Source organism: Ursus americanus, chromosome 26 (assembly GCF_024610735.1).
Source record: "Ursus americanus isolate L20-20 chromosome 26, mUrsAme1.1.p, whole genome shotgun sequence".
NCBI classification, from domain to species: domain Eukaryota; kingdom Metazoa; phylum Chordata; class Mammalia; order Carnivora; family Ursidae; genus Ursus; species Ursus americanus.
This window is the reverse complement of record NC_142152.1, coordinates 37,340,167-37,352,458: the sequence shown is the minus strand read 5'-3', so window position 1 is coordinate 37,352,458 and position 12,292 is coordinate 37,340,167. Positions and strand designations below refer to the sequence as shown.

Sequence of the window (12,292 nt, the reverse complement as noted above, 5' to 3'; positions counted from 1 at the left end):
CCATGTGTTGCGACCTATTTGTCATTATAAATAAGGGTTCACTTTAGCACCTAATTTTGCATTTGTAATTCGGTGTCCTGTTCCTTAAGGAGGGCCCCACATTGTAGAAACTGTAGACCCCCAAACTGAATCTGTCTCTCATAAGACTACTTTCTTGAATAAAGGTAAGAGTTTATACCTTCTTCTTTGGTGCTGCCTGCGGAGGGGGCGACCATCTGTTACTCGGCATCATGGCTGCCCTCAGACCTCTGGTGAAGCCCAAGGTCATTAAAAAGGGGACCAAGAAGTTGATCCGGCACCAGACTGATAAGTCAAAATTAAATGCAACTGGCAGAAACCCAGGAGGGTGCACAGAAGATTCAAGGACTAGATCTTGACACCCAGCGTTAGTTACAGGAGCAACAAGGAAACAAAGCCCATGCTGCCCAGTGGCTTCTGGAAGTTCCTAGTCCACAATGTGAAGGAGCTTGCGATCCTGCCGATGTGCAACAAATCTCACTGTGAAGAGATTGCTCACAGTGTCTCCTCCAAGACCCACAAAGCCATCGTGGAGAGAGCAGCCCAGCTGGCCATCAGAGTAGCCAATCCCAATGCCAGGTTGCACAGCAAGGAAAATGAATAGACAGTTTATGTGCATGTCGTATTTGTGTTAATGAAACCATTAAAAAAAGAGTTTATCGCACAAATAACCAAAAAAAAAAAAAGAGCTCCGTGAAAACCCAGGAGGAGGAACGAGGGCACTGCCAAGTTCGGGAAAATTCCAAGGTGGAAGTGTTGGAAATAGAAGCTTCTCTCTGTGACAGTATATCCACCTTGCTCTGCCTGTATCAGTCAGCTACTGATGAGAGACGACCACAGAAGCTCAGGGGTATACAACAGTAACGACTTATTTCTCATCGTGTGTCGTCAGGTTGACAAGGGTGGCTCAGGTTCCGGGTGGCTGGGGAAATTCTGATCCTGGCTCATGTTCAGACTCAGGGTGCAGTGGCAGCAAAGACCCAGGGTATATTCTCTCATGGCTCTGTCTCAGGCTCTAAGAGAAAATCCAAATGCAAAAGCAAATTTTTTTTTTTTAAAGATTTTATTTATTTATTCAACAGAGATAGAGACAGCCAGCGAGAGAGGGAACACAAGCAGAGGGAGTGGGAGAGGAAGAAGCAGGCTCATAGCGGAGGAGCCTGATGTGGGGCTCGATCCCATAACGCCGGGATCACGCCCTGAGCCGAAGGCAGACGCTTAACCGCTGTGCCACCCAGGCGCCCCTGCAAAAGCAAATTCTAAACCTCTCCTGGGATCATGCGCACGAGCATTCCTTGAGCCAAAGCAAGTTCTGTAGCCAAACCCAAAGTAAAGGCTGGAGAATTAACTAGGGGAGGTGGGAAGAGAAAAGAGATACTACCTTAAAGGAGCAAAGAATCAGAAACAGTAATTCAATCTATCACATTGTCCGTATGTTTCATTTGCCTCTTCTGATCACTGTATTCAAGTCTTCAGGCTGTGGACACGGTGCCTAAGATTTTCCCAGCCCTCTCTAAGTTACGGAAGCTTTCAGTATATTTATCCTTCTTACTAGATCTTTCCTGGAAACTTCTATTTATGTCTCTTGGTAATTACATTGACCCAGTTCATCTTTCTGAGTCAGGCTACGTATAGCAAGGGTCCTATCAGTGGAAAGGCCACCCTGGAGTCAATCATCCATCCCTGGACCTTCGGTGGTTATCCCTGAGCAAAGAAGAGTCTGGTATTGCTCCCTGCAGAGTACGATTGGTGAGACAGCCTCAGCTAGAAGGGGAAGTTGGGCACGGACGTCATCATGACTGGCCTGTTCTGTGCTAGGGATCGGCACTGGGTAAATCACGAGAACTTCTGCAGCAGATTTTTTGTCGAAGATTCTTCTACCTGGGAGGAAGCAGGTGGCGGGGGCTGACAGAGGCTGGGATAAAGCAAAGAGTGGAGTGTACTGGTCCTTTGTGGGAAGCCTGGGGACAAGGTAACAGATGGAGGCAAAGTGATAATTTAAAGTGTCTACTCATCCATATGGCATGGGAACTGGCTCATGAGAATGGGCTACCAACGTTAAATCGTGGTGTGTCCCTCTCCATCGCTGAAGATTCTATTCAGGTAGCATTGCCCCTTCTAAAACAAAAGTGCCCAGACAAGTCATTTGGGTCAAGGTCATACAGTTAGAAGTAGGAGAAGCTTTCAACTCCTTACATTTTCCAATGTGAGATCACTTAGGCAAAAGGGTCTAGAACTGTGTTGGAAAAGGTGGTTACTAAGGCTGACCTCAAAGGAGCTGAATCAAGTTCTTTACTCCTATGTCTTAGGGAAATAATGACAATAACTTCCATTCTGTAAGTACCTTCTATGTGCCCAGCACCTGCTAGGCACTGGACAAGCATAATCTATAAACCCTCACCAGAGCTTTGCAAAGCATCATCCAACTTTACAGATGAGCTGAGGCTGAGCGAAATGACATACATCAGTCTACTGATGTATGCCATCTACTATCACAGACCGAGAGCACATGGTGACCCCTTCTAGAAGCCATGACTCTGTCTTCTCCTGCAACAGTGAAGAGACAGTATAGGGGACATAAGCACTGGTCTGGGGAATCAAGAAGGATGTGGCTAACTCTTGATTGAGGCTGACAGTTGGTCTCTTTCTGTCCCATCCACTCCACAAAGATTCTTCTGAGGATCACCTGGACCACAGAAGGTTAAAGTACATGACAAGTTCTATCCATACAGAAAACGTAAACATTTTCCATTCTGCCATGTTATTCACAACACACACGCCTTTGTCTTCCTAAACATTTTTCTGTGTTCATTTTCTTTGTGGGTAGAAGACAGAGCTAAAGTCTCGCATGACTTATGAAGACATTGTGCTCACATTCACCTATCCAGCTACTTCCAAGCTCCAAATATTTAGTTTCTTCAATTAAATAGACCTTTGCCACCATCCCAGGGGAAGCTACACAGTTAATTTTGTCCGTAAAAGGATCTTGAAACATTACCGAATCTGATTCTTTGATCCTTATCATTATTCCTTAGTAGAAAAAAAATGTTTGAAACACACACTTTTTTTTTTTTTAAGATTTTATTTATTTATGTGACAGAGAGATAGCCAGCGAGAGAGGGAACACAGCAGGGGAGTGGGAGAGGAAGAAGCAGGCTCCCAGCAGAGGAGCCCGATGTGGGACTCGATCCCGAAACGCCGGGATCACGCCATGAGCCGAAGGCAGACGCTTAACGACTGCGCTACCCAGGCGCCCCGAAACACACACACTTTTTAATTGCTGTTAATAGCTAATAGAAGCTTACATTCTTTCGTTCCCCAAATGATACTGCGTAAAAAATGTAATCTACACAATTACGCTGAGGGAACAGATTTATTGAATTCACGACAAGAAAATAAAGTTCAAAAACATCAGGATTCTGGTCCAAGATCTATGATTGATCAGTACCAGATTGGGGACTTGAACACAGATTGGTCAAGTTCTGAACCCCACCCTCATTTCTGGATGACTTCCTGGCTCTCAGAAAAAGAGAGGGGGTAGTCATTGGTGAGGAGTGAGTGATAGGCTTTCTGCACACATTTATTGCTCAAATACCCAAAGCAATGGACTTGCCCGCTGAGTTCTCTGGAAGGAAGTGAGATAGGAAAGAACTGTTGCCCAGTTCTGGTGGCCAAGCCAACATCTACCCAGAGCGCCCCATTGAAGTTGAGTTCACACATGTCTTTAATGCTGAGGCAGAGTCTCAGAACTTCAGAATCCAAAGTTCTACTGTGGAGTCTCCAGAACTAAAAACATTAACTCCTCAGAACTAAATACAAAGTCACCAAAGAAAAAACGTGGCCAACCCGGGTCAGATAATGACCTCAGAGGCTGGGACGGTAGGGGCTCGGATGGCAAGAAGGGAGGAGGGTGACAAGAGCACAGGAAGGGTGACAAGAGCACAACAGTGCTGTGGGTGTCTCCTAACTCCTGTTCTAAGAATTATTAATACGAGTCTCGTTGGGAGCTGACTGGTTAGGTAAGCTATCCATGTATGGACTCCTAGTGAAATCCACGTGTTTCTTCTGGAATATGCAGGTTTGTGAAGAAGGGTCTGAAGTTGACCTTTCCTGGGCTGGAGGTCCCACAGATTAAGTGACGTACAGGCATCTCAGAAGCTTGGATTGGATGGGGCGCCTGGGTGGCGCAGCTGTTAAGCGTCTGCCTTCGTCTCAGGGCATGATCCCGGCGTTCCGGGATCGAGTCCCACGTCGGGCTTCTCCACTGGGAGCCTGCTTCTTCCTCTCCCACTCCCCTGCTGTGTTTCCTCTCTCGCTGGCTATCTCTCTGTTAAATAAATAAATAAAATCTTAAAAAAAAAAAAAAAAAGAAGCTTGGATTGGTAGCTGGTCCACACCAATGGATCATGATCGGTTTGTACCTTTGGCCTTTCTGATGAAGAGAAAGATGGCAGCCTTCGGGTAGAGAAGATCGGAGGAGTGAACTTTGGATCTTGCCAGAATTAAGGCTGACCCACCTCTCTGCTTGTTCTAACTTTGATTCCTTTAGTCCCAATGAGCCAGATACTAGTTAAAGACATTGTCCTTTTATTTCTTTACTAACTGTAATGCTTAGGGCTGTTCCGCTGTTACCCCAAGGCTTCATGCCCTTGGCTGGGAGGTGGGATGCTTCTACTGTCTGAACAGGACATTGAGTTGTGCTGTCCTCTCAGTGACGAGGGAAGGCAACAGAGTTGAACATCCAGCCTTTAAGGTCAAGTGTACGTACCCGGCAGGCTGCGGTCCCGGGCACGGAGGTGTGCCGACCCTTGATTACTCTGCTGTGGAGGCCTCCGATCTGACTCCTATTCCGCAGAATTCCCCCATTATTATCTAACAAGCACGCCTCTTAACAGAGTCTTGTAGGGAAAAGTTTAGCTCTTTTCTGATCTTGTTTCTCACAGCAATATGTTTTCTTCCAGAAGCATGCACCATTTTGTGTAACTTGTTTACGAACAATGGAAAATATCAGCAGTCTGTTCATTCCATCTGCTTCCCGTGAGAGGGAAGAATCATTATGTGTTGATGTCAGACAGTTCCCCCGGCCCACAAAGGCTCTTGCTAGGGGTGTCCCATCATAGAAATTCTGCCTTTAGGGAGGCAGAAGAAGCAGGGTCTTCTAGGAGAGCACTCTCAGAGAAAGAATCAGGAATGTGGTCTCTAGAACTTTCTCTTCCCAACATGTGGCATTATGGAAGCCAGTCTGGGCTCCTGAAGTAGCTATCTGGAAAGAGCTTACACGACAGATGGGACTGTTGCTGCAGAGAACAAGGACTCAAGGAGGCCAGTGGGTGTACTGATGCTTTCTGCAGGCACCTGATGGGAAGAGAGACCCCCTAAGACCAAGCATGGCTGATAGCAGTGTTCACAGGAAAGTGGACTGAAGCCCAGGTGCTAAGAGGAGAGAGAGGAAAGGAGAGAGGGAACGAAAGAGTGAGAAAGAGAAATAGCTGCAGAGGGAGGCGGGAGGTGGGGAGAGAGACAGTGAGAGACAGACACTCTAACTTTTTGTGATTTGCCATCTGGCAACGTATACAGTGGCGCCAAGACAGCACACCTGTTCTCCCAGGCATTCTGCTCGGAGCTCTATCTGCATTGTCTCATTTGACTTTCCCAATGACCTGGGGATCCGGATGTTACTGTCAGGTTTCGACAGACGGGAAGAATGAGAGGCCCGCCTAAGACCAGCAGCACCCCTGCGTCCCGGGGTCCCGGCCCAGGTCATCATCCTGGGTTCCAGCTGCACCCACACCTGCAAGTAGGCCTCATCAGCGGGGAGTCTCTCTGAAGACTCGGGCCGGGCTCCACCCTGGAGCTGAGATCTGAGAAGGAGCATATGTCTCCTGAGCACCCAGGCAATTCCCACCATCACTTTAGTTTGGGGAAAGTGACTTCTCCAGATAACTGTCCTGGAAGCCGTTGTGAGGGATCCCACTGACACCACTCGAAGGAGCCATCCCCGAATGCTTGGGCTGCTTTAAAGAGAAGGCTGAGTGGTTCATAGCAAACACTGCCAACCACCTAAAGTTCCAACAGTAAGAAAACAGGGACATCAGTGATGGTACATGTAAACAACAGAATCCCAAATTCATAGATATACAAGCATATTCCTGATTGTTAACGACAAAATATCTGGGAGCAGAGTGCACAGCGTGGTACCGTTTGTGTAAATTATAACAGTCCATCTACTCACAAGGAAGTGTCTGAACGGCTGTGGAGGATGGCCATCTAGGAGGCCTTTGGACCCAGCGAGTAAGAGAAACAAGGGAAGTTGTCCATTATAACAGGGAGTGGGGGGACAATGACCTGAAGAGTGCCTTGTCTCAAGGCAACAACATTTTAATATTCCAAGGAAAATGGTCTCACCCAACAGATGTGCCTGCCACCTGGGTCTAGAATATAGGCACTAAATATCAACTTGATTCTGGGGGATGGTATCTGGAGATTTTTTTTTAATTATAAAGAATTTTTTGGGGGTGCCTGAGTGGCTCAGCCGTTAAGCGTCTGCCTTCGGCTCAGGTCATGATCCCAGGGTCCTGGGATCGAGCCCCACATCGGGCTCCCTGCTCAGCGGGAAGCCTGCTTCTCCCTCTCACACTCCGCTTGCTTGTGTTCCCTCTCTCGCTGTCTCTGTCAAATAAATAAATAAAAAATCTAAAAAAAAATTATAAAGAATTTTTGAAAAGTGTTTATTATTTTCAACTGTGACCATGCATGTGGGATTCATGAAAAGATAGAATGAAAAACAGGCCCCTTCTGGCATAGAGTCCTCTCTCAGCCCTCCCTGCAGGAGGTGGGGGTTAGGATGGCACACTCCAGAGGAAAAGAGGGGGCAGAGCTCAGGATTCTCTGATAAGCCATTCACTTTGCATAGAGATCACAGAAACATGCACTGGGAAAAGGCCTTGTGGTGCGGCCAATGTCCAGGAAGCTCTTTGATTTTTATTTATTTTTTTCAGATGTAGTGTTCAATAATTTATCAGTTGCATATTACACCCAGTGCTCATTACATCATGTGCCCTCCTTGATGCCCATCACCCAGTTACCCCATTCCCCCCACCCACCTCCCCTCCAGCAAACCTCTGTTTGTTTCCTAGAGTGAAGAGTCTCTCATGGTTTGTCTCCCTCTCTGATGACTTCTCATTCAGTTTTTCCTTGCTTCCCTTATGATCCCTCTGTGCGGTTTCTCATATTCCACGTAGGAGTGAAACCATATGATAATTGTCTTTCTCTGATTGATTTATTTCGCTCAGCATAACACCCTCCAGTCCGAAACTAAAATACGAAGCTCTTTCAAAAAGAAAAAAGTCTCTATAAGCTTTCTTTCCCCAGACTTCCTTTGACATCTCTGGACTCCCGAGCTATGTGACCTGGGGACTTGATCCTGCCTGGGTTTCAGTTGGCTTATGGGTTTAAAAAAAGGGGGGAGGGGAATCTTAGGGAAAGGGTCTCTTGATCCTGTCCCTCCCCCATCCTGCAGAATCAGTGGGACCTGAAGCCCCATCTTTGTCTTCAAGGGGTCTGGGTCCCTTACACTGAACCTAAAGGTCTTTGAGGCACACTGTCCCCTCCCCTGGACCTCAGGCTCTCCAGGCTCTTTCTTTGGGGGTCTCCATGCCATTCTTGGGCTGCACGGGGGAAGGCAGCAGTCCCCAGAACTTCGGCCCAGAGCCTCGCCAGCTGAGCTCACAGTCCTTGGGCCCCTTGCCAAGTAACTCACCTTGCTGGTCACACTTTCTGCCTCAGTTGAATGGAATAAACATAGCCACCGGATGGAATTTGGGGGCCATTATCGCCCCAGTTTCCAGGGGAGGAACACCAGGGATCATAGAGTTGGGGTGGAGTGCCCACGTATAAGAGCCCAAAATGGGATTCGGGCCACAGGCAAGCATTCTGCAGCTCCAAACCCCTGTTTCCAGGACCGGGCTTTCTGAGTGTTCTCCCCAGAGCAGAAGTGAGAGACATCGGTTCAGCTGTGCTGCCCGGGGCCAGCTGCGCTGAGATCAGGGAGCGGCAGGGCCGGGGGGGGGGGGGGGGGGAAGCAGTGAGCTCTGAGCCCGAACGGGCCACACGTCCGCGGAGCTCACCCGCAGCCTGGGCCATGCAAGGTGCTGACGGGCGCGGATACGGAGCCAGAAGGCCTGACTGTGCTGGCTCCCCGCCGTGCAAACTTGGAACAACCCGTCAGGCTTCTTGAGAGCCTTTTCCTCCAGCTTGTCAAACGGGGATAAGCACACACATCTCCCGGGGCGGGGGGTTGGGAGGGCCCCGCAGGATGGGTGCAAAGTGCTGGGGGAAGCACAGGCCCTGCTGCGGTTGGGGTTACAGCTACACTTCCCAAGGCTGGGCTCCATGCCCTTAAGATGCTGAGGACCCAGGGCCGTTGGCAGCCTCTCCCTTCCCTGTTCCCGGAAAGACACCTCCAGATCCTCAGGGAAGCTTCGCGTATGCCCCGTGTGCGTGTGCGTTCTTGGGTTCTGCTCAGTGACAGTGAAAGTAAGACCATGCATGCCAGAGACCCAGAAGGGGGCCGCCCCTCGGCCCGCACAAGCACTGACCGGGCAGCTTTATTTCCAGGCTGTGGATTAAGATATCTAGAAGAACCATCGGGAGGCGGCTCAGAGGGTTGGAAGGGCAGTTGTTCCCCTCAATACATTTTCAATTAGTAGACTTGAAAAATCACTGGGGCTTCTACGGCGCAAACAAAACGGTCTCTGCTGTAAAGAGTCACATTCAGGGTTTTTTAAATGTGTTCTTAAAATAGAATAAAAGGTAAGTATAGACAAAGGAATGACAATGAAGTTTTAAAATACCACGATGTTAAAAAAAAGACGATAGTTTTTTTTTTAATCCATTGCACCTTTATTGTTTATTCTGTTCACTGTTCAGAATTTTCATACAGTCTTTCTAGAATCACAAAGAACCTGGTAGATAGCTCCCTCCCCCTGACATCCCGTTTGATTTCTAACCAGCCTCCTCTGGTCCCTCGTCCTTATTTGTATGATATTCTGTCAGTGTCCAAGGAGTTCCCAAGGGTTATTTATTTTTATGGAGGAGTGGGGAGGGAGGTGTGCAGAGCTGGCCCTTAGCGAAGCCCTTTCCTGTACCTTCCCCTCCTGTGCATTTCCTCTCTCTCCAGCCCCAGCTGGGCTAAGGAATCGGTCAGATCAGGGGTTTCAGCCACATGATCTCTCTGTGCCCTCTTTTCTTCTACGATGCTGGGAAAAGACCCCCCATCTCACAGGGTTACAGGGGGAATTCAGTGACCTAAGGAATATAAAGTGCCTGGCACGGTGCCTGGCACGCAGTGTGCCCTAAATGCATGTCTACTTCCTTCCAGTAGGGAAGAGAAGACACCCGATGAATAATGTCAGAGCCAGGTGCTCAGGGGCATCTGCTTTATAAAAGAACCTGGTCCCTTAGAAGAGCACAAGAAATGACTCTCTAATGGTGGAATTTCAGATACCACAACAAGGGGAGGGAGAGATCTGGCGGTTAGATACCCGTTAGGAGTCATTTGAACCCAATGAGGCAAGTCTCTGCTTCTTTCGTCCACAGACAAGTCTGGCACTGGCAAAAGGAATTGTGACCCTCTTTGTCACCACCAGGCAAAGGCCCGTCTCAGGGAGCCGGGGAAGAGGGTAAATTTATATATATTCACCCATCCCTACCAGGGAAGAAGTAGCTTCTCGTGGGTGTAAACCAGGAACTTAAAGAAGCACACCTATCTTTTGGGGGTGATCATTCCGTCCCCTTCTTGTGCCCTTCAAACGTCACCTGTCACAGGGGTGTCCTTGCAGCTTGAAACACCTAGTTGAGCACTCACAGTGGGGAGTGAATCCCCGTGCCATTTACACCTCGCCGACTTTGACAAAGGTCCCAGGCAGCTCACTAAGGAAGGAATTATGCACGTGTGCTGGCTTCTACCCCTCTGGTCTCCCTATCTTGCACGGCATGTGGCCAGTAAAATAAAAATCTGATCAACAAATGGTCACAAGCATGAAATATAAATGCTGCCAAGAAGCTGAATAGTCCATCCTAGGGTTGATCTGTAAGTACAACTGCCCTCTCTCCTTCCATGATAGTCCTTTTTACGTTTCTTAGAAGCTGATCTATCGCTCAGCCCTTGTTCATGCAAAATTCTCAATAACGATATGGTGCAACTAAGGTCTCCATGCCCACGATCGGTTTAGATCTCCCATAGAACAACAAAAAGCCACTCACTGGACAATCTTAAAACATGCATTGACCAGGACCATGGCTGGTATTACGGGAAAATGTCCTCCAGACCAAAAAGGGGGAGAGAGAGAGAGGGAGAAAGTGAGAGAGAGAGAGAGAAGGTAAAAGATGGAAGATGTTCAAAGCAGGACTAGAAAGGCTATACCACAGAACACCTGCAGTCTACGGGGCAAAGCAGATAAAACCAAAGAAGGCTCTAGAACTCCAAGAGCGCCTCTCCAAATATTTGGTTCATGCTAAAAAATAGAGCACATTTATTAAAAATATATATTTATAAACCTCGATATGAACAGATACACACGTCAAGCCAATGAAAAAAGAAAAATAAGTTATCTCCCCAGTATCAAATAGTTAGACACTTTTGATGGATGGGATGTCTGTCAAAGGGCTGCCTCTGGTTTTTCGTGGTGAACGGCTCGGCGAGTGGAAGCCAAGCGCGTGTCCCGGGAGACGCGCCCACGAGCCGCGCTGGTCTGCTCCTCTTTCCCGAGGCGTGAGATCCATCAGAGATCCGGGATCCTGAGTTTCCGCACCCGTATGCGCGCCGACGGCGTCAAAGGCTGGACTTCCGAGAGGTCTTTCGGGCCCCGGGCCAAAGACGCTGAGTTCCTGGTTGTGTGAATGAGTTTGGTCGGATTCATTGTGCTTTAGTCTGCTCCCGGCAGCAGGACTGGTGTTTGTGTGGCCTTGTATCAAGTTCGAAGGTGCGTCTGCTCGAGCAGCCTGCGTAGGTCAAGCCTGCTTGCTGGCGCAACGTCTGATCACGGATCTGTGGACACAGCGGACTCCCGTCTTTCGGCCAGCCCCGAGGCCTCCAAGCACCGTCCGCGCCATTCACAGAGTGGTGTAAATGTATACAAATATGATGACGATCAGGTTCAGAAGGGTCCCGATGATCCCCAGCATCGCCAAGACACTCTCCTCCTTACTCTCTCTCTCCTGGCCTTCTCTGTCCTCCTCATTTCCGCTCGTGATTACCATCTTGGTGGCAAATGTCTTTATCTTCCGCCCCAGGTTAACCTGTAACGGGAAAGAAGCAGCACAAGAGATTATCGGTGACTCGCATCGTCTCCATAGCAGGGCAGACCCGGTGCGGGAGGCGAGACCACGCCTGGGCACTAGAGCGCGTGTGGGTGAAAAATCCCCCTCGGATCCAATCTCGGGACACACCGCTCTGGGCCGCGGAGAAAGAACATTTCAAGGAGGTCTGGACTGTCCTGACGCTGGCAGGAAGAGATCAGCTCGGGGGGGGGGGGTCCAGTCAGGGGGCCACCTACTCTTCTGACCTTGTTCTCTCCCCGTTTCCTTGAAGCAGAAACAGAAGCCACTGCATAATATTCGGGCAGGGGGAATTTTTCACGCATTCACACAGGAGATCCACCTGGGAAATACGCTGTCCTGCATCCCTACAAAGAAGTCACAATATATACAACACACTATGGGAACATTGGCTGCAGTGTGGGCAGGGGTGGCCGGGACCTGGGGAAGGCGATTTCCTGGGACCAGAGAGGATGGCAAGGGGATGAGAAGACCACCGTGAGAAACTCGCATAGCCTCTAGCAGGAATACAAATTGATACAGCCATTCTGGAAAGTTTCCTTGGCGTTACCTAGAAAAACGAAGAGACACATATTGTACAACTGGGCAGGGTACCTATTCTCCCGGGTGTAGACCCTAGAGAAATCCCTACCCCTGTGTACCTGGGGACGTGGATGGGACACGCCTACAAGCTTTGTTTGAGACAGCAGAGGACCAGAAGCTGCCCAAAGATGCACCCAGCATAGAACAGATGGACACGTGGTGGTCCGGGCACAGGACACGTGGTGGTCCGGGCACGAGACATGTCTGGACACAATGGAATATTACGCAGCAGTGAAATGCACGACCTGAGGGTACAAGTGACAACGTGGTTGAGACCCCAACACATAATGCAGAATGAAAGGCACAATGCAGAGGACTTTGTACAGTGCGAGTCAGTGCATGAAGGCTTAAAATG

At 48.9% G+C, this 12,292-nt stretch overlaps 1 protein-coding gene and 1 pseudogene across 1 annotated transcript; one reads left to right on the top strand and one right to left on the bottom strand.

The window, feature by feature from the left end:
* Positions 1-217: 217 nt before the first annotated feature.
* LOC148107722 (large ribosomal subunit protein eL32 pseudogene) lies at positions 218-622 on the top strand (annotated as a pseudogene).
* A 10,210-nt stretch (positions 623-10,832) lies between these two features.
* On the bottom strand, positions 10,833-11,316 carry TUNAR (transmembrane neural differentiation associated intracellular calcium regulator). The gene has a single exon (XM_087855950.1). The coding sequence runs from the start codon at positions 11,275-11,277 to the stop codon at positions 11,131-11,133; it is 147 nt and encodes a 48-aa protein (XP_087712076.1). The 5' UTR covers positions 11,278-11,316; the 3' UTR covers positions 10,833-11,130.
* Positions 11,317-12,292: the final 976 nt, after the last annotated feature.